This window comes from Emydura macquarii, unplaced genomic scaffold, assembly GCF_026122565.2.
Source record: "Emydura macquarii macquarii isolate MOO-44397 ecotype Brisbane River unplaced genomic scaffold, CSIRO-AGI_Emac_v2 contig_2205, whole genome shotgun sequence".
Classification (NCBI taxonomy): domain Eukaryota; kingdom Metazoa; phylum Chordata; order Testudines; family Chelidae; genus Emydura; species Emydura macquarii.
Genome location: NW_027132342.1, coordinates 20521361 through 20542698, shown reverse-complemented (window position 1 = coordinate 20542698; position 21338 = coordinate 20521361). Strand labels below are relative to the sequence as shown.

Here is a 21338-nt window from a genome sequence, read left to right as displayed (position 1 = left end):
TCACTGCAGTTAGATGCACATACATGAACTAATTTAGAAGAAATGTAGGTGTAAATGCCTTAGTTTTTTCATTAGATAAAGTGCATACAGAGTTGGCTGTGACAAAACATTTTATGTTTACGGTGTAGAGGCCTAACTTAGAATATCATAATCATATGTATGTTAATGTTCTCTCTTGTGGCCTTAGTCCTCATGTATTTTGTGTGAGTAAGTATTCTTTAGTAATATAGGTGTGTTTTAGGTGCTATTCTTGTAATAGATAGAAAAACCTGAAAGCAAAAGTGGATTACATTTAAAAAAAAGAATTTTCAAGTTTTTCTTTGTATAGTAGTTGTCATCTTTTTTTATCTTTTGTATGTGAATGACTAGTTCAGGTGTTCACCTCTGTATTTTTTTTTTTTTTTTTGCGTGCTGCATTATTTCATTTCATTTGGGAATTTCAGAAGTAGATATATCTTCAATTCTAGAAGGATTGTGAAGTTATGTATCAACTTCCTTAGCATAATTAACTCCGCTTGATATTGTTTAATTATGTTGCCAAATGGGTCATGATAGTAATGAATCCTGTGCTTATGTCAAAAAATTTGCACAAAACATAAATACCACAGATGTGTTTAAAATGTACTAACTCATCTTAAAAATGTGTTAACTCAAATTGTACTTATAAACAAACATATTGCTTTCTCATTTGGATGACTGTAAATGTCACCATGTTAGAACATTCACTTTTGCTGTTTTACAAATGTGGAGCAGTAGCAATATATATACCTAGGGCTTTGAGGTATGGCAGTTGATGGAAAGCTGAGGTTTTGTGTTGTCTGTGAAGGTTAAAATTCCGTAATAGTCTTAGGAAGAATGAGAAAATAGACTTTTAGCAACTCTTGTTGCTATGGCTAAATTCCTTTCAAGAAATATTGCCAGTTTTCATAATCCAAACAAGCATTGTAATGTAATTCTGAGAATAAGTTGAAGCTCTTGTCTATATTTTATTACACAAGAATGTGTGTGTGTGAGGGGAAGGAAAGGAAATCTGATTTAACAAGTTAACAAACTGACCACTTTTAAGCACCTGAATTGTTTTTGTGGTGCTTACTGGAATGTACATTTTTAATAAAAATACCAAGTTGTTGGGAGAGACATTCTGGCCCAACCCCTTTTCTCCTCCCCCTCTTTAAAAACAAACAAACATTTTGGGAATGAACGATGTTTCCACTTCTTGTAGCAGCAGTTCTTAAACTTCATTGCACTGCGACCTCCTTTGGACAATAAAAATTACTACACAACCTCAGGAGGTGGAGGACTGAAGCCTGATCTCAAGCCCCGCCACCCAGGCTGTGTGACCAAAGCCTGAGCCCCACCACCCCAGGTGGGGGGAGCCAAAGCCAAAGCTTGAGGGCTTCAGCCTTGGGTGGGAGGGCTATAACCTAAGCCCCGCCACCACGGCTGAAGCTTTCAAGCTTTGGCTTTGGTCCCCCTCCACCTGGGGCGGTGGGGCTCGGGCTTTGGCTTCAGGCCAGGCCATAGCAAATCTAATGCCAGCCCTGGTGACCCCATTAAAACGGGGTTGCTATCCACTTTGGGGTCCCCACCCTACAGTTTGAGAACTGCTGTCTTATAGCATCTGTCAAGACAGATAGTAGTGGACCAAGTTAAGTTGAACTCTGTGGAACTGCTTGGGTAAAGCCGAAAGATTTAATTTGGGTAGATGCACCTATACAGAGCAGCTGCTCTGTGATGTAGGAAGAGAGTTCTTAAACTAATGTCATAGCTACAGGTTCATTAAACCACTTAACACATCCAGGAGACGCAAGACATAAAAAAAAAAATGAGGCAAAATCAGAGCTGTTACCTTGGGGCGGAGCGGGCTATCTATTTCTGTTACCAAATAGAAATGGTATTGAAAAGGTGAAAATACTTTGAACTCAAGTTCTGTTAGCTAAGGCCCAGGTTCAGCAAACCACTTAAGCACATACTCCAAATGCATGCTTAATTGCCTCACTGAATAGGGATGGACATAAGCACATGCTAAGCGCTTTACTGAATTATGTCCTAAGAGAAAATCTCACTATTAAAAAATGATTATCTCTTTAGGTGAAATTGGTTTTTCTCTCACAAGAGGAGCAGAGCTTGAATCTGCTGTTGGAACAGTAGGGAAAAATATGGGCTTTATGAAGTATTCTAAGGGAAATAGTTAACCACTGCAGTATTTAAACTCAGCTTTTTTTAGCATTCTTTTTAACCAGTGTCTACATTAGTGAAAGTTTGTAATCTTAGAATATGTCCTATGCCAATTTAGCCTATAAGGTCTTGTAGCTGTAAAATACAGTATCTTTATAGACATTGTAAATGTCCTGTTTGCTACAGTCATCATCTAGTGCTGTTGTGAGGTTTCAGTTGTTTAATTCAAACCGGAAAAAGGGCCCCTGCTTAGATGGGTTACCATTGATTTGGGAATCTGTTTACTTTAGTTAAAATGTCATTTCTATGTACAATAGCTCAGCCTTATTTGTTTTCACACCCTGCCTGGATTCTTAGTAGTACCCTCATGTGCTTCCTTTGTTGCTGGGCAGGATTTGAAGAGCTGATATGTGATTGGTTGTCAGGCAACTGCTGACTTGAGCCAATCAGATAAGATATTTGAATTCTTTCCCAGTACAATAACAATAAAGCAACCGCGGATTTATTTTTCCTATGGAGAGATTATGTAAACTAAGAGCATTGCTGCACCAGGCTCCCTCTTGGGTATGTTTGAAAAATTACAAGGCTCCTCTGTACTAGAAGGAAAAATGCTGTTTGTTTATGAACTTGTTTACTACTTAACCACTTCATAGAAAACTCAGTATTATAAATAGAAAAAGTCTATTTAAAATAGTGTAGTAGATTTAGAACAGTCCCATATTTAATCTGTTAATATGCTTATTAGAAAATAGAATAAATTGATATGAATGCTGTAAGAAATGCTCATTGTAAAATTGATTGACATACAAGTTTAATTCATATTGTTCAGCCAACGCTCACATAATTTTAGTTTTAAAAGGGGAAAACTCAAAAACCAACTTCAAGCTTCTGTAACATGTAGCAGAGAGAAATTGTATTTATAGCTGTCATATAACAGATTGGCAATCCTGTTCGTTACATTTTAAAAGTAGATATAATTGTGAAAGGCTCCAAATAGGTGATGTCTTCTATGTTGCAAACTTTGTGATTTGAATGGCAATCAGATATGATAAACTTAAGAAAATATATTAGCGGTATGCAAACATATTATTGATGCAGAACATTTTAGCATCTGTCCTTTTTTGCAGATTGATTCACATGGAAACAGTACTGTTTTTTCTTTTCTTTTGTGTATGAGGATATAATTATTTTTATGCATTTTAAAATTATTGCCAGATTATTTTAAATTGTTACTGTGAATCATTCTGGTTTGAAAACTGACTTCTAGGAACCATTTTTTAAAGAAATGCAGGGTTCCACGCAGTTCTTTCATTCTGTACTTTGGAGTCTTGGATTCTGCACCTAGAACAAAGTGCCCAATCAATTGCTCCCTTATTTCTTTGACTGACTATGCCAAGTGAACTAAATTCGCATATCTGGATAACTGTGAAGGGAATTGAATTAAATTATCATAAACAAAACCATCTTTATTTCCTCCACATAGTTCTTGTTCTTTGGCAAGTATTTTTATGGTTGGTAGTGGTTTTGGCAAATACACATTTTTGGGATTTTATGCAAATGGCGTTCTAGATTGACTATATTATGCAAAGAACCATTGTGCACTGTTGTTTGGATCCCAACTTGTTTCACTGCGTTTCCATAATCTTCTCTTTGTCTATCTCCTGTTACCAGGCAGGATTCAGAAAGCTGACTGCTGATTGGCTAACTTTTTGAGCAGCTCTTGAGCTGCTCATATGAGCAGACTATTATAGGCTAATCCATAGCAGCTATGTTAATGCCTGCCTTTGTTGCTTCACAGCAATGATCTCTCCTGCAAAAGACTTGGGGGAGGGAAAGGGAAAACTCTCTAATTGGCTGAAGGAGGGGTCCTTCATGTATTGTTAAAAATACATTGGCACATTTTTGGTTTTACCATAATAGCCACTGGCTGTTTGAATGTTGGTCATTTGCCTTTCAGTAGGGAGAAAAATCTGCAGGTGTTATTGGAGAGATGTTCGTGGTGATGTTTCTCTATTTGATGCAGAACTATATATGATTTTCAAGCTTAATATGAAAGAGAAGGCGAAGGGAATTGTCGTAAGTGAATTTAAATAGATATACACAATATTTGTGTGTTGGTGTTTCATAATTATGATTGCCATCGATGCAAATTTTGTAAAAGTTTATTTATAGAATGTAACCCCTTGCACGTTTTCCATCTACATATAGGAATCCTTTTGTGCACCACTGTACAAATGCCTTTCCTTGAGATAAGAAATGCCTGATTTATAAAAGCTACCTTTTGCTTAGTTGGGCACCTGCGCCAGTACTTTCTTAGTTGCGAATTGGTCATGTGATCATTAAGAATTGTAAAAGTACTCAAACACCATTTGAAGAGTCTTAAGCAAAGTATAATCAAACCTTTTGTATTAATAATTAAATATCCTAAAGTGTCTATTTAAGTATATACATTGAAAATATCAGTGGTTTTAGATGTTTTGCTCAATCAAGTTCTTGATAAGTGTAACCTCTTTCTAGAATTATTCTTTAAAACATAGCCTCCTACCCCTTTTAGTGAGGGAAGGCAGATAGATATGTGAAAGAAGACTGCTGATTGGCTTGCACGGATGTGAGCAAACCAGCATAAACCGGTCTGTTGCATGCTACTTCCTTACTGCTTTGGCTGTTTCTTGTCACACTCAGAGCCTACAAGAGATCTGTTACATGGCTGCAGTGTGCTCCCTTGTGGGTATGGCTGGAAGTTACGCTCTAAGTCTTGTGTGCAGTGATATATTTTAAATAATGAACCAAATGTAGTTCTCATTTTAACTTTTTCACTGTTTGTGCTAGCTTTTATTTAATGTTCTTTGGCAGAAACAGTTAATCTGTAAAAGAGTGGTATGTCAGTTAAAATAACCACCTAATGATAGATTTTTATAAGAGAGCTTTTTTTAGATTAATTTTAAAATTGTATTTCAAGTTTTGGTTTTGGGAAGGTTTTCAGACAATATATTCTTGGACACAAAGTAAACTCTGTTCAAAAATAGTTTATTATGAAAAAAAGTTATTGGAGGATGCATTTTTGTTTTAGAAAAAGAAAAGAAAAAATAATTTACATTCTGCTGTGGCTGGTTGTCAAAGTACAGTAGCATTGTAAAAAAGCAAAATAGTCAAGTACCTTTCCTCTTTGTGCATAACATAGTAAATATTATGTTAACGAACATTACTTTTTCTTAATTATTTAGATAACTAAGGAATATGTAGCAAAACAAATTGGTAATATCTCTGATTTACGTGCTTTGCTTTTCAATTGTGTGTTTATAATTACAAAAGTGAGGCACCTGAAAATAGAGATACACTGTCTTCCTGTATACACTGTAGCTGAAATTTTGTGAGTTTATTAAGATATATTTTACTTATTTTGTAAATTACTGTAAGTGGTTGCAAACTTCTAAAGGCTTACTTCTGATCAAAGGTTCACAAAATAAATATCTATTATATAATTCTATTGCATTGTGGTCTTAGTGATTATAAATTTAAATGACTTCTTTTCTTTTACTAGTTCATATATAAAGGACCCTTGCAGTCTTCACATTACATTTAACAAGTTAGTGGGAAGGTCTTCTGTTATCTTCTCAGACTCTCTAATTAATTCCTAAGAGAGATTAGCCAAACCTGGAATTATTCCATTATTTAAATTAAAGCTATAAAGGACATTTTTATTCCAAGACGCATCTCCTTGTTAACATTTTTTAATGTAGGGCTGCTATAAGCACGATAAACAATGACATTTATATTCCACATTATACAAATAGGGTGAGATGAACATCTCCAGTAGTATGAAACTACTTGCTTTGAGCAATAATAAATTTCAAAGCAACTTTTTTTTGGGTATCATAACAATTTGAGTGCTTGCTCCCCCTGCTGGCGGTGCAGCAGCAGTTAATCAAATACAGATATTCTTTGACCTATTGATCCTGGTGTAAACATGGGATGCAGTTTTAAAAGGTTAAACACAGCAAGTTTCTCATGTATTTCTATTTTGCCTGTCAGAGTGCTGTCTAAGCATTAAATGGTCACTCACATATGAGAACCAGTTTGGTAGGTAGAAAAAAGTAAAAATAATAAGGAAAGGAGTGTCTCAAAATAATGTAAGCATGAACAGAAAACAATTGGGGGAGGGGAAAAACATACTTTTTATTGTATTTTCTTTCAAGAAGTTTCCTTTTATTATTACAGAATATAATATTTAATGGTTTTAGGCTTGGAACCTACCTTGATTTTTACTGGGAGAATCCAGATTGGTTAAATTACAAAATGTGGCATTCCAGGCAGACAGCATTGCAGCTTTACATGAGTTAATGAGAAAAGCTCACTTATTTCCATAAGCAGTTTCCAATTACAGTACCACAGTCTCTTTTTTTTTTTTTTCTTCTTCCCCCAAGCATACCTGAAGGCTTGCAACATAACTGATCTTTTGAGTGTTTTTTAGCAGAATGGATAAAAATCATGATTTAAAAACATTATTGATTTTTTTTTTAACAATTTAAATTATATTTTGTTATTTACATGCTGTTACTTCTTTACTTCCCATTTAATAGTCTTAAATTGCTGAAGTAATGTTTTATACTTTATTCTTTAATTAATTTCCTAGTCACTGGAATTTCAGATTTACACAGTTTTTTTTAATAAGAAATTTCACACTTTAATTGCTCATCTAGGCTAAAAAAAAAAGGCAAGTCTTGTGTCTAACATTCTTCTGTGAGAACAACACAGACTCAAACACTAAATTGATAAACAAATAGCCCTTGTAACCAACACTACATTCCCGTCTGAGCCTCCACAAGTCAAGAAAGCTGAAATGCATTGACCAGGCTGTACTTCTCCATTAAGGTCTGCAGCTTGAAGCCAAGGGATTTGTGGTCCTACATCATTTAGAAAAGGAAGCCTTGGACTTCTCGCTCTGCCACATACTTCTTAGATCTTGGGCAAGTCACTTTGCCTCTCTGGTGCCTCACAATCTCTGTGAAATAATACTTTCCTGCCTCAGAATATTAAATACATTAAAAAGATTGAGGTGGTTGGATATTATGGTAATGAGGCATATATAAGTTTATTTATATGTAGGTAAGGTACTTAGGTGCTTTTGAAATAGCATCCTTAGGTGCCTAAAATATGGGGTTAGGAGCCTAACTTCAGGGTCTTCTTTTTCAAAAATGCTGACTTGTGTATATTAACTTAGTTAATGTATTGAAAGTCTATGTAACTTTTCATTGTTAACAGAGAGAAGCAGTATTGTTTTGAAGTGATAGAGATTTTATGCCCTAAGAATTTTTTTAACAGAAATGCAATTTGAGCTGCTGATGCTGCAAACCTTGTGCACCTGGTTAACTTTAAGCACGAGTAGTCCCATTGATGGCAGTGTATTTATGAGAGTAAAGTTATGTACTTTCTTAAGTGTTTGCAGGATAGGGCGTTAGTTCTCAATGTTTTGGTTTTTTGCCTCTTGCAGTTTTGTAAAATTCAAATAAGATCTTGTTAGTGATGGCACTTAAAAACCCACCTTTTATAATTTTGTCCATTATAAATTTATAATCTAATGTTGCATTGATACAAATTTTCAAATTAGTTTTACAAAGATTCAGCCTGCTTAAATAAATAGAATCATAGAATATTAGAGTTGGAAGGGACCTCAGGAGGTCATCTAGTCCAACCCCCTGCTCAAAGCAGGACTAACCTCAGCTATATCATCCCAACCAGGGCTTTGTCAAGCCTCACCTTAAAAACCTCTAAGGATGGAGATTCCACCACCTCCCTAGGTAACCCATTCCAGTGCTTCACCACCCTCCTAGTAAAAAACTTTTTCCTAATGTCCAACTTAGACCTCCCGCCCTGCAACTTGAGACCGTTGCTCCTTGTTCGGTCATCTGCCACCACCGAGAACAGCCTAGCCCCATCCTCCCTGGAACCCCCTTTCAGGTAGTTAAAGGCCGCTATCAAATCCCCCTCACTCTTCTCTTTTGCAGACTAAACAAGCCCAGTTCCCTCAGCCTCTCCTCATAAGTCCTGTGCTCCAGCCCCCTAATCATTTTGGTTGCCCTCTGCTGCACTCTCTCCAACTTGTCCACATCCTTTTTGTAGTGGGGGGCCCAAAACTGGACACAATATTCTAAATGCGGCCTCACCAATGCCGAATAGAGGGGAATAATCACTTCCCGTGACCTGCTGGCAATGCCCCTCCTAATGCAGCCCAATATGCCATTAGCCTTCTTGACAACCAGGGCACACTGCTGACTCATATCCAGCTTTTTATCCACCGTTACCCCCAGGTCCTTTTCTGCAGAGCTGCTGCCCAGCTCGTCGGTCCCCAGTCTGTAGCTGTGCATGGGATTCTTCCTTCCTAAGTGGAGGACTCTGCACTTGTCCTTGTTGAACCTCATTAGATTTCTTTTGGCCCAATCCTCCAGTTTGTTTAGGTCCTTCTGTATCCTATCCCTACCCTCCAGGGTATCTACCACTCCCCCCAGCTTAGTGTCGTCCGCAAACTTGCTGAGGGTGCAATCTACCCCATCCTCCAGATCATTAATAAAGATGTTGAACAAAACCGGCCCCAGGACCAACCCCTGGGGCACTCCGCTTGTGACCGGTTGCCAGCTAGACATGGAGCCATTGATCACTACTCGTTGAGCCCTATGCTCTAGCCAGTTCTCTATCCATTTTATAGTCCATTCATCCAACCCATACTTCTTTAACTTGCTGATAAGAATACTGTGTGAGACAGTATCAAAAGCTTTGCTAAAGTCAAGGTATATCACATCCACCGCCTTCCCTACATCCACAGAGCCAGTCACCTCATCATAGAAAGCAATCAGGTTGGTCAGGCATGACTTTCCCTTAGTGAATCCATGTTGACTGTTCCTGATCACCTTTTTAATAAACAAGTTAAATCACTGATCAACTATTTAGATCAGTCACAGGTATTTAAATCATTGCACTCCTGGTTCAGGAACAGAATTTTAAGTTGGTCCTTTCCATTCCAACCTTTATGGGCTCGTAAAGAAACTCAAGTATTTGTTTGTTCTAAATTAGAAGCATATAATTTTCCCATGCACAAAGGATGAGATTTTCAAAGTGGGGACCCAGTACAGAGTTTCTCAACCTGTGGGTTGTGACCCAAAATTGGGTTTTCAGAATGTTTCAGAGGACTGCATGGCAGCTCCCATGGGGCTGGCTGAGCTCACCTCCCTGCTCCAGGTGGTGCAAGCTCTCAGTGCTGCTCAGGTTTGACCCAACTGGCCTCCCCATCAGCGGGGCAGGGCCAAACTTGAGCAGCATTGCAACCCCAAAGTTTGCAACACCCAAAGCGAGGTGCTGAGCCCTTCCACCCATGTGGCGAAAGGACGCAACCTCTCTCCTCTCCCCCTCCAAACCTATTTACTGAGTTCTGATAGCTGGCGCCTCACCCTCTGCCCCATCTTTTTCCCCTTAATTTGTAAATCTTTCAGCACATTCAGAAATTAGGTAAACTGGCATTTTGCATGAACAAACCCCAGAACAATACTGCATTCAGTGTTTTTTTATGAAATGGTCGATCAGATTTCACCAGTACCATCAACAAAGCCTATTGCTTCATTTCCCCCGAAAATAAAATCATCTGCTTTTCCAGTTACATACTGTGATGATTTCTCTCCACAGCTACCAGAGTGCAAAAAAAACCCCAACAGAAAACAAGGGGTGGTCAGTTCCGCAACTGGTGTAAAATTATCTTATTATAGTAATACCTAAATTTTATATAGTGCATTTCATCAGCAGATCTCAAACTGCTTTGCAAAGGAAGTCAATATACTTATCCCTATTTTACAGATTAGGAAATGAGGCTCATGAAGGGGCAGTGATTTGCCTGTAAGAAGGAACTTAATGGCAATCAGTATAACAAGACAGTTATATTTTTATTGGCACACTTTTTCCATTTGCAAAAATATATTGAACATTTTAGCATTGCTGGACTTGACTTGATTTGTCAGATGGTATATGGTGAGTTTAGAAATTGATTTTTAAATCTAGCATGTAGTCAGTATTTTTCTTAATTATTTGCCTCAATAATCAACTGGTGGAATGACAGGAAGAGAGAGTTTTTTCTAATTTTTGTAGTGTGGCTGGTAGAGGGAATGGGTGGTTGTAAATATGTAATTTCTTGTATGCTATAATAGGTTATTCTTACTAAGTGATACATCATAGCCAAAATAATTTGGAGGAAAGTGCTTTGTTAAAAGTTAAGCTTTTATGTCAAATACAGATTTATCAGTGCAATGTTAGTCCATATTTTTACACACATAATAGAAAAGTATTACCAGGTTCTAGTAATGAGGCCCAAATATACAAATTTCATAATCTAAAGAGATAAAGTTGTATAAAAGGAGGGATTTTTAACATTAAATTGTAAACGTTTTGTTGTTTAGATGTTTGGGTTTGTTTTTTGAGTCATTGCATATGTGCATTCCGCTTTTGGTGTCAATACGCCTAGTGCACAGCAGTTGGAAAGTTTTACCTCAGCAGTACGCACTGGGCAGCTCAAGCTCCCACTGTGATCGCTCACCACTGTGTGCAGATATAAAGGGCAGAGCCACCCCAACCTGCCTCATTTGTTTTTTTACCTCCCACAGTGGTCATTTGAACTCTGCTCTGTTCCAGAACAGCTCCTTTTCTCAGCCTTTTTGACCAGGGTGATCATAGAATCATAGAGTTGGAAGGGACCTCAGGAGGTCATTCAGTCCAACCGCCTGCTCAAAGCAGGACTAACCAGGACTAACCTCAGCTAAATAATTCCAGCCAGGGCTTTGTCAAGCCGCAGCTTAAAAACCTTCAAAGATGGAGATTCCACCACCTGCCTAGGTAACCCATTCCAGTGCTTCACCACCCTCCTAGTGAAAAACTTTTTCCTAATGTCCAACCTAGACCTCCCCCACTGCAACTTGAGACCGTTGCTCCTTATTCTGTCATCTGCCACCACTGAGAACAGCCTCGTTCCCTCCTCCCTGGAACCCCCTTTTAGGTAGTTAAAGGCTGCTATCAAATCCCCCCTCATTCTTTTCTTCTGCAGACTAAACAAGCCTCGTTCCCTCAGCCTCTCCTGATAAGGCTTGTGCTCCAGCCCCCTAATCATTTTTGTTGCCCTCCACTGGACTCTCTCCAACTTCTCCACATCCTTTTTGTAGTGGGGGGCCCAAAACTGGACACAATACTCCAAATGCGGCCTCACCAATGCCGAATAGAGGGAAATAATCACTTCCCGCGATCTGCTGGCAGTGCTCCTGTTAATGCAGCCCAATATGCTATTAGCCTTCTTGGCAACCAGGGCACACTGCTGACTCATATCCAGCTTCTTATCCACTGTTACCCCCAGATCCTTTTCTGCAGAACTGCTGCCTAGCTCGTCAGTCCCCAGTCTGTAGCTGTGCATGGGATTCTTCCGTCCTAAGTGCAGAACTCTACACTTGTCCTTGTTGAACCTCATTAGATTTCTTTTGGCCCAATCCTCCAGTTTGTTTAGGTCCTTCTGTATCCTATCCCTACCTTCCAGGATATCTACCACTCCCCCTAGCTTAGTGTCATCCGCAAACTTGCTGAGGGTGCAATCTACCCGATCCTCCAGATCATTAATGAAGATGTTGAACAAAACCGGCCCCAGGACCGACCCCTGGGGCACTCCGCTTGTGACCAGCTGCCAGCTAGACATGGAGCCATTGATCACTACTCGTTGAGCCCTATGCTCTAGCCAGTTCTCTATCCATTTTATAGTCCATTCATCCAACCCATACTACTTTAACTTGTTGATAAGAATACTGTGAGAGACCGTATCAAAAACTTTGCTAAGATCAAGGTATATCACAGCCACTGTTTTCCCCACATCCACAAAGCCAGTCACTTCTTCATAGAAAGCAATCAGATTGGTCAGGCATGACTTTCTCTTGGTGAATCCATGTTGATTGTTCCTGATCACCTTCCTCTCTTCCAAGTGCCTTAAAATGGATTCTTTGAGGACCTGCTCCATGATTTTTCCAGGGATTGAGGTGAGGCTGTAGTCTGTAGTTCCCTGGATCCTCTTTCCTCCCTTTCTTGAAGATGGACACTATATTTGCTTTTTTCCAGTCATCAGGGACCTCCCCCAATTGCCACGAGCTTTCAAAGATAATAGCTAATGACTCTGAAATCACATCAGCCAACTCCCTCAGCATCCTCGGGTGCATTGCATCTGGCCCCATGAACTTGTGTACGTCCAATCTTTCTAAATAGTCTTGGACCTGTTCCTTCAGCACTGCGGGATGTTTGCCTCCTTCCCATTCTGTGCTGCCCAGTGCAGTAGTCTGGGAACTGACGTTGTCTGTGAAGACAGAGGCAAAAAAGGTATTGAGTACCTCAGCTTTCTCCACATCCTCTGTCACTAGGTTGCCTCCCCCATTCTGTAAGGGGCCCACATTTTCCCTAATCTTCCTCTTGTTGGTAATGTACCTATAGAAACCCTTCTTGTTCCCCTTTACATCCCTTGCTAGCTGCAACTCCAATTGTGCTTTGGCCTTCCTGATTTCATTCCTGCATGTTCGAGCAGTATTTTTATAATCCTCCCTAGTCATCTGACCAAGCTTCCACTTCTTGTAAGCTTCTTTTTTGTGTTTAAGTTCACCAAAGACTTCTTTGTTAAGCCAAGCTGGATGCCTACCATATTTGCTATTCTTTCTGCACATCGGGATGGTTTGTTCCTGTGCCCTCAATAAGGTTTCTTTAAAATACAGCTAGCTCTCTTGGATTCCTTTCCCCCTCATATTAGCTTCCCAGGAGATCCAGCCCATCAGCTCCCTGAGGGAGTCAGTCTGCTTCTCTGAAGTCCATGGTCCATATCCTGCTGTTCTTTCTTTCTTTCTTTTTTCAGGATCCTGAACTTGACCATCTCATGGTCACTGCTGCCTAGGTTGCCACCCACTTCTACTTCCCCTACCAAATCTTCCCTGTTTGTGAGCAGCAGGTCAAGAGAAGCACCACCCCTAGTTGGTTGTTCCAGCACTTACACTAGGAAGTTGTCTGCAACACTATCCAAAAACTTCCTGGATTGTTTGTGCTCTGCGGTATTGCTCTTCCAGCAGATGTCAGGGTGATTGACGTCCCCCATGAGAACCAGGTCCTGTGAATTGGAAACTTTCCCTAGTTGACGGAAGAAAGCCTCATTTACCTCATCCTCCTGGTTTGGTGGTCTATAACAGACACCCACCACGACATCACCCTTATTATTCTAGCTTCTAAGCTTAACCCAGAGACTCTCAACTGGCTTATCTCCAGTTTCATACTGGAGCTTAGAGCAATCATAGAGCTCTCTTACATACAGTGCAATTCCTCCACCCTTTCACCCCTGCCTGTCCTTCCTGAACAGTTTATACCCAGTGATGTGTGTGTCTAGTTAGTTAATTAGTCTAGACTTTAGCGGTGTTAGGATAGTTAGTAAGTTTTAACTGTGTTTTTATATGTTTATATATATAAAAGGACTGGTGAAGCTAGGCTGAAATTCCTGCTGATGGAGGTGGCGCTTAGGCCACTGTCAGAGTTGACCTAGTCTGACCCAATGCCAAGTGCTGCAGCTTCAGTGAAAAGCACCCCATCCAACTTTAGCAGAATCTCAACACATTTTTCCCTCTCTCTTACCAAGGAAGAAATACAAAGCTTCCAGAGAGGCACAGGCCAGGGTAAGGTCTTCATTCTCTAAGAAGGGCAGAGGGTCGAGAAGGAGTCAAATAGAGTGCACCTGAAAGCTAAGCATTCCTCCTCCAAATCAATGTCTAAGTCGACACAGTCAGTTCTGGCTCCACAAGGAGCACCATAGAGCCTGGTGCTGGAGACTGTGCCATCAGCTTGTTCAGCATGGCAACAAGAGACCATTTTGGTGCCAACCACCATGGAGCAAGAAACCTGGTCTGTCTCTCACTGCCAGTGTCTCCTTCCTTACAGGAATCTGGTCCTTCCGCACTTCTGCCAGCTATTTAACCTCTGATATTGCAGTTGCCTGCTTCCTGGATAGGTGGGCCCTCAGAACCGTCCAAAAGGAAGCCTGCTATGAGGCATTGCTCCCTCCATCACAAGTCTCTTGGCACTGGTTCCTGACACTGACTGGAACCAACCCCACCATGGTCAGGGGAAGGGGAACCCTCGTCATTAGACTTGGAGGTGGGATCTTAGTATCACAGCCCCAAAGCAGGACCTGCCAGACTCCGCACAGATTCTCTCTTCCCACCTACAACTGTAAACCTTCAATGGGACCTGCCATGGGAATGTGGCCAGGACAGTGTGGCCTTGATACATATCAGTGGCTGTTTTGGAACCTGTGGGGCTTTCCCCAGCTTCCAGATCTTTCCCACATCATGCATACTCAAAGCTCTCATCTAGAGGGGCTGTATCTGCACAATGAGCGGCTCCTTCCCCAGGATCCAGCACTGGGCCTGGTACAAAGAATCAAGAGAAGAGGTTCCAGAACTGGAGCAACAGCTGATAGAAGAGATTCTGCCTCCTCCAGTCTTGGCTCCCTCTTCGTCCTCTCCAGACAAGGTCATTTTGTCCAGCATGACTTCCTGATGATTTTAAAGTTTTTATCAGGAGTTGTTAAAAAGAGTGGCTGCAAACTTAACTGTACAGATCAAAAAGGTCAGGGAGTCCTCACATCTCCTGGTTGACATGCTATCATCAGTGGATCCCACCAAGGTAACTCTGCCAATTAATGAGGTGATATTAGAGCCAAAAGCTTAAGGGCAGACTCCATCCTCATTGCTTCATACTTCTAAAAGAGCAGAAAGAAAGTACTGTATATTCTCCCAAAGGTTTGAGTACCTTTTAAACTCATCCACCTCCAGGCTCATTAGTTGTCACAATGTCTAATGAGAGAGAACGATAGGGGCACCAGACTATTACCCTCAAATCAAAAGATACTAAGAGACTAGACATATTTGGCAGAAAGATATACACAACAGGGGGTTTTGCAGCTGTGTATTGCTAACCAATGGGCTCTGTTGGGGCAATATGATTTTAATTTGTGGGGTTTTATGGAAAATTTTAAGAAGCTGCTTCCGGAGAATGCTAGACAGAAGTTCTCTTGCCTGATCAATGAGAGAAGACAGGTTATGAGAATGTCACTGCAAGTGGGGCTGGATGCATCAGCCTTGGCAACTAGAACCATGGCCTCCGCAGTGGCCATGTGGAGATCATCCTGCCTGTAGTCTTCTGGTCTTTACTGTGAAGCCCAGAGTACTATTCAGGACCTGCCATTCGAGAATTCTTTTACGTTCTTGAACCAGATGGAACTCTAGAGCCACTCTGAAGTCCTGAGGTCTGTACACACCTGCCGCAGTGAAGAAGCAGTATTGGCCACAGCAGACACACCAATATTCTGCTCCTTCTCAGCAGGATCTATCAAAAAATAGGTCCAGGGGTTATAGGCATAAGCCTCCCCCTCCTTCTGCTTTGGCTTCGACTCCAGCCCTCTCAAGACACCTAGGAATGGCAAAGCAGGTGTTTTGATGGGCCAGCTGAGGTTGACATATTAGTTTCTATCTCTCCAGACCCAAACCCCTTCACCTTCACAATCAACTGTCCCACTTCTGCAGTGCTTGGTCCCAGATTACTTAAAACTAGTGGGTCTTGAGCACAGTGGAAGAGGGATATACTCTAGTTTGCTTCCACCTCTGTCCCTTTTCATGGACCGCTCAAATTCCTTATTCAGGAAATTACAATTGTTCCTTCACTTGGGAAGCCATAGAGCTGGTTCCATGTGGTCTCAGAAGGAAGGGGCTTTATTCCCAGTATTTCCTTATCTCAAAAACAAAGGGAGGTCTCAGAACAATTTTAGACTTGTATCATCTCAACAAATTCTTAAAAAGGATGAAGTTTTGCATGGTCACCCAAGTTTCCATTATCCCTTCCCTGGATCTTGGGGATTGATATGCCGCCCTCAGCTTAAAAGATGCCTATTTCCATGTGGCAATCAATCAAGCTCACAGGAAGTATCTGCAATTTCTGGTAAGTCAAAATCATTACCAGTTCTCTGTACTGCCTTTTGGCCTGTCAGCAGCTCTTAGGGTCTTTACAAAGATCATGGCAATAGTAGCATTCCTCTAAAAATTAGGAGTGCAGGTTTACACCTTCCTAGACAACTGGCTTGTCAAAGGCCGGGACCAAACTCCAAGTGCAGAGCAGTGTTACCCTCATCCAGTCAAAGTTCAATGCTCTGGGATTGTTATTCAACACAGAAAAATCTCTCCTCTCTGGTCCAGAGAATAGAGTTTATAGGTGCTGTACTGGATCCATTTCAAGCCAGAGCCTTTCTTCTGCAGTCCAGGTTCCAGGCAATTCAATCAATTGTTATAGATTTGAAGGCTCGCCTGGTCATAATAGCACAAAACTGTTGGAGACTTCTGGGTCATATGGCCTCTTGAACCTATATGGTTCAATACACCAGACTGCAACTCGGAACTCCGCACGTCTGGCTGGCATCAGTCTACTTGCCAATCCACCATCAGTTAGACATGGTGGTAAGAGTGCCCAGCCATGCCCTCACCTTCCTAGATTGGTGGACAGATCCAGCCAATGTATATGTAGGCGTTCCGTTTGCCTTCCTACAATCGGCTCTCATGCTAGTGACAATTGCTTTGGCTCTGGGATGGGGAGCCAATCTGTGTTCTCCACAAATGCAGGGCCTATGGTGCTTTACACCTAAGTGTCAGTGAACTGAAAGCAGACGTGCCAAGTATTTCTATTGCAGATCAGGGGAATCAGCCTTTTTAATCCTCACACATAACACGGCAGCAATGTTTTATCTCAACAAGCAGGGAGGAGCTATCTGTTTGCTACTCTGTCAAGAAGCGACTCTACACTGGGAGTTCTGAATTGCCAACTCAGTAGATTTAGAAGCATCTTACCTGCCAGGGGTACAGAACAACCTAGCAGACCACCTGAGCGGATGATTTACGGATCAGCATGAGTGGTCTCTTTGCCCAGATGTGGCCAGATACACCTTCTGGCTGTGGGTTTCCCCAAGTGGACATATTTGCAACTAAATCCAACAGAAAGTGTCAGCAGTTCTCCCTACGGGATCACAGCCCAGGTTCCATAAGATGCCTTTTTAGTGATGTGGGCAGGCAGGCTCCTCTATGCTTTTTGACCAGTCCCGCTCATTCTTCTAGACTCAGACCTAATCTCCAAGATCATGATCGCCTACTCCTCCCCGAGCGTACAATCACTTAACTGCATGGATCCTCCATGGCTAGACATTAGAGAGCAGGCTTGCTCGAAAGACATTCAAGAGGTCCTGCTAAGTAGTAAAAAGCATTCTACAGGAGCTACATACCTTACTAAATGGAGGCATTTCTCCACCTGGTATCATCAGTACTGGGTATCAGTAAGGCTAAGATTTAGTCATGGGTATTTTTAGTAAAAGTCATGCTCAGGTCACAGACAATAAACAAAAATTCACAGCCAGTGACCTGTCCATGATTTTTACTATAAATACCCCTGACTAAATCTTAGGTGCACCTGGGGCATTGCTGCTCTGGGGGGCCCTGGGGCATCGTTGCTCTGGTGGGCCTGGGGTCCATGACTGGCCCTGCTCCAGCAGCCCCCCAGGGACCCGCTGTTCTGAGGCTGAGAGGGACCACTCTTTGACGGTCTCTGGGGCTTCCTCCAAGGCTGCTGCTGCCCCAGCGGTTCCCTGGGCTGCCCCCCCAGGGCCAGCTGATTGGGCATCCCTGAGGTCAGTTGCACTGGCTGCTGCAGCTGCGCAAGTCATGGAGGTCACGGAAAGTCACAGAAACCATGACTTCCGTGACCACGCGTCCTCTGTGACAGACTTGTAGCCGGTATCACTGATCAGTTCAGCATATTCTGGACTATTTATTATACCTGAGACTCCAAGGTTTGGTGATTAGTTCCATCAAAATACATGTGACTGTTATTTCAGTGTTCCATTCTAAAGTGGACAATCACTCTGTTTTCTCTGATGACATGTCCATGAGGTTTTTAAAAGGCTTGGTCAAATTATACCCTCAAGTTCAAGACTGCATTCCGCTGTGGGATGTAAACTTAGTATCGTCAAGACTTATGAGTCCCCTGTTTAAACCACTGGCTATCTGCTCACTGCTTTATCAATGGAGATATCATGTTTTATGGCCATCACCTCAACCAAAAGAGTAGCTGAGGCCATTAATGTAGGGACCTCCATATACAATCTTTTTTTTTTTTTTTTTAGGACAAGGTTTACCTGCCTCCTCATCTGAAGTTTGTCGCAAAGGTAATTTCCTCTTTCCATGTCAAGCAGCCAATTCATTTGCCTGTATTCTATTCAAAATTACACACAACTAGGGAGGAAGAGTGTTTGCATACCTTGGATGTTGAAAGAGCCTTGGCATTTTAGCTGGATAGAACCAGTTACTTTCATAAATCCCCCCCAGCTGTTCGTAGCAGTGGCAGACAAAATAAGAGGTCAATCAGTCTCCACCCAGAGAATTTTTTCCTGAATTGCATACTGCATATTCGCATACTATAGCTTGGCTAATGTTGTTCCACCTGATGGAGTCACAGCTCATTCAACAAGGTCATAGTCAGCCTTGGTAGCCTTTCTAGCACAAGTTCCAGCTGCAGACGTTTGTAGAGAGGCAACCTGATCCTTGGTCCACACATTTGCCTTCCTCTACGCCGGGGCTCAAGATTCCAGAGATTATGCAAGAATGTGGCGAGTTGTTTTTCAATCTTTATTGAAATAGACTCTGATCCCACCTCCTGTCTTACAGCTTGTGAATCACCAAGAGTGGAATGCACATGTGCAATCACTCAAAGAAGGAAAAAATGGTTACTAACCAGTTCCATAACTGTTGTTCTTCAATATGCGTTGCACATGTCAATTCCACAATCTACACTCCTACCCCTCTTCTTTGAAAAAAGAAAAGAAAGAAGGAGCTGAGGAGAACCAGGTGGCTCTGCCCTTTATACCTGCACACAGTGGTATGGAGCAGCAAAGCTCCATCCAATGGGTGCCGCTGAGGGAAAATGTTTCCAACAGCTGTGCACGGGGCGAATTAATTCCAAGAATGGAATGAACATGTGCAATATATCTTGAAGAACAACAGTTCCTGAACAGATTAGTAATGCTTTTTTTTTTTTTTTTTTACAGAGGAGAATCAAGTTCTTTTATTGTTTTTTGAAACTCCAGAATTGAGTAAACATTGTTTTATACAAAAATAAGAGTAAAATCTTTAGCTTTCTAGTACCAGTGGTATCAGAATGTTTGGTTTCCAACCAAGGAACTGTTTGCATCTCTCTCTCATGAATTTTTTGTGTTGGATCTTAGGTTAGCACAAGCTAATTTAAGAGTTGTCTGTTTTCACTTTTAAATGTCAATAAGTTGATCAAGTGTTGTAATACCGGACATTGTGAATCTAGTTAGCTGTATCAGTAGACTTTTAGTATATAAAATTATCTATGATTACTTGTTGCACTTCAGGGGGCTGGGTGTGAAAGATATGTATGAGAAATGAAATTAAAGTTGTTATATAATGGTATCTGTTGCTTTCATAAATGTGATTAAATCTATTTGCTTTAAAATATAGTTAATGCAACTTTTAATGCAGGTACTCCAAGGAAGTATGAGTGTTAGTACTTAGAATACTGTGTACAATACATGTATTGGGAGGGGTTCCTGAGCAGTTTCACTAAACAGTATTTTATTTTCATTCCTTACTATACTTTATTTTTATATTTAAGGTTCAAGATGGATAGCACAGAAGAACCCCAGAAAAAAGTCTTTAAGGCCCGAAAAACAATGAGAGTAAGTGATCGGCAACAACTTGAGGCTGTCTATAAGGTCAAAGAGGAGCTACTGAAGACAACTGAAGTTAAACTGTTAAATGGCAAACATGAAAATGGAGATTCTTATCTAAATTCCCCTTTAAGCAACACAGACTGCATGGAGGAGAAAAAGGAGGTTAATGGTTTAGTGGATATATGTCTTGATTCTGAAGAAGGGAGAACTGACAGTGAGGAAGTCTCTGATGTCAAAAGCCCTGATGTCAGGGCAGAGAACAAAGATGGTAACCTAGATTGCAAACCTGAAATATTGTCTCCAGAGAATGTTATTTCTGAACAAGAGCAGGAGGACCCTATTGCTTCAGTCTCTGAGGCTGGAAATCAGGTGCTTGATAGCAATAAAGATGATAACCTCCACAAAGAACACAGAATAAAAGATAGTTTGGACCAAAGAGAGACACAGAACTCATCTGAAGGTGAAAGCAAAGTAAGCTGTGATGTTAATGACTCTTCAGAAGAGAAAGCAGAAACAAATGAATTAGCTGTTAGTTCTGATCTACCTGTTGAAGAGGAAAAGGGTGCTGAAGAGGTTGTTGATGACGATACTGTTGGAGAAGAGGCTATATCTAGCAGTATGGAAACTGACCAGGAACCAAAGGATGAAAGAGACCAATCTGCAGATCTTCCAGAAACCACCATTGAAAAGTCACTAGAAGAGCCAAGTGAGAGCATCTTAGAAAACACAGACTCTATGGAAACAGATGAAATAATTCCAATTTTGGAAAAGCTAGCCCCAGCTGAAGATGAACTAAGTTGTTTTTCTAAAACTTCTCTGCTTCCAGTGGATGACACAAGCCCAGATTTGGAAGATAAAATGGAGAATTCTTTGGGTTCACCATCTAAACATGAAAACAGTGAAAGTTTGCCCAAAGAAGCTTTCTTAGTACTCTCTGATGAAGAGGAGCCATGTGGTGAGAAAGAGGAGGATGCTGAAGTGATACTACCAAACAAGACAAATCCTCCAGGTTAGATACTGTTGTTGTTGTTGACCTTTTCATCCAAATTTGAGATTTTCATTTACTTATTTGATAAATTAGATACATGTCTTGGTATACTGATTAATTACATGAATAGAATTTTATCTTTCAGCTGTATATTTTCAGAGTCTTCACTTTATTTTATATTTGTAAGAACTAACTTGACTTAAGTAATTTAAGACAGCATCAAATTCAGAACAATTTTTGTTGTGATAATTCATGGGGTAAGGCCATTGTTGTTAAAGTAATGAGCTCTGCAGAAGACAAATGATTAACTTAGCCAATGTTGTGATTCTTCTTAAAATATGAATAGCT

The 21338-nt window shown here is 40.9% G+C and overlaps 1 protein-coding gene across 5 annotated transcripts in view; it reads left to right on the top strand.

The window, feature by feature from the left end:
• ATF7IP (activating transcription factor 7 interacting protein) overlaps positions 1–21338 on the top strand; it is a 181281-nt gene that overhangs the window by 61769 nt on the left and 98174 nt on the right. For 4 of the 5 annotated variants that reach the window (XM_067559658.1, XM_067559659.1, XM_067559655.1 and 1 more), the window contains exon 2: positions 19945–21011. In XM_067559658.1, the coding sequence (XP_067415759.1) occupies positions 19952–21011 (1060 nt within the window). In that variant the 5' untranslated portion in view covers positions 19945–19951. Of the gene's footprint in view, positions 1–18448; positions 18476–19944; positions 21012–21338 lie in introns of those variants that run through there. The other variant, XM_067559657.1, reaches the window with a different exon arrangement.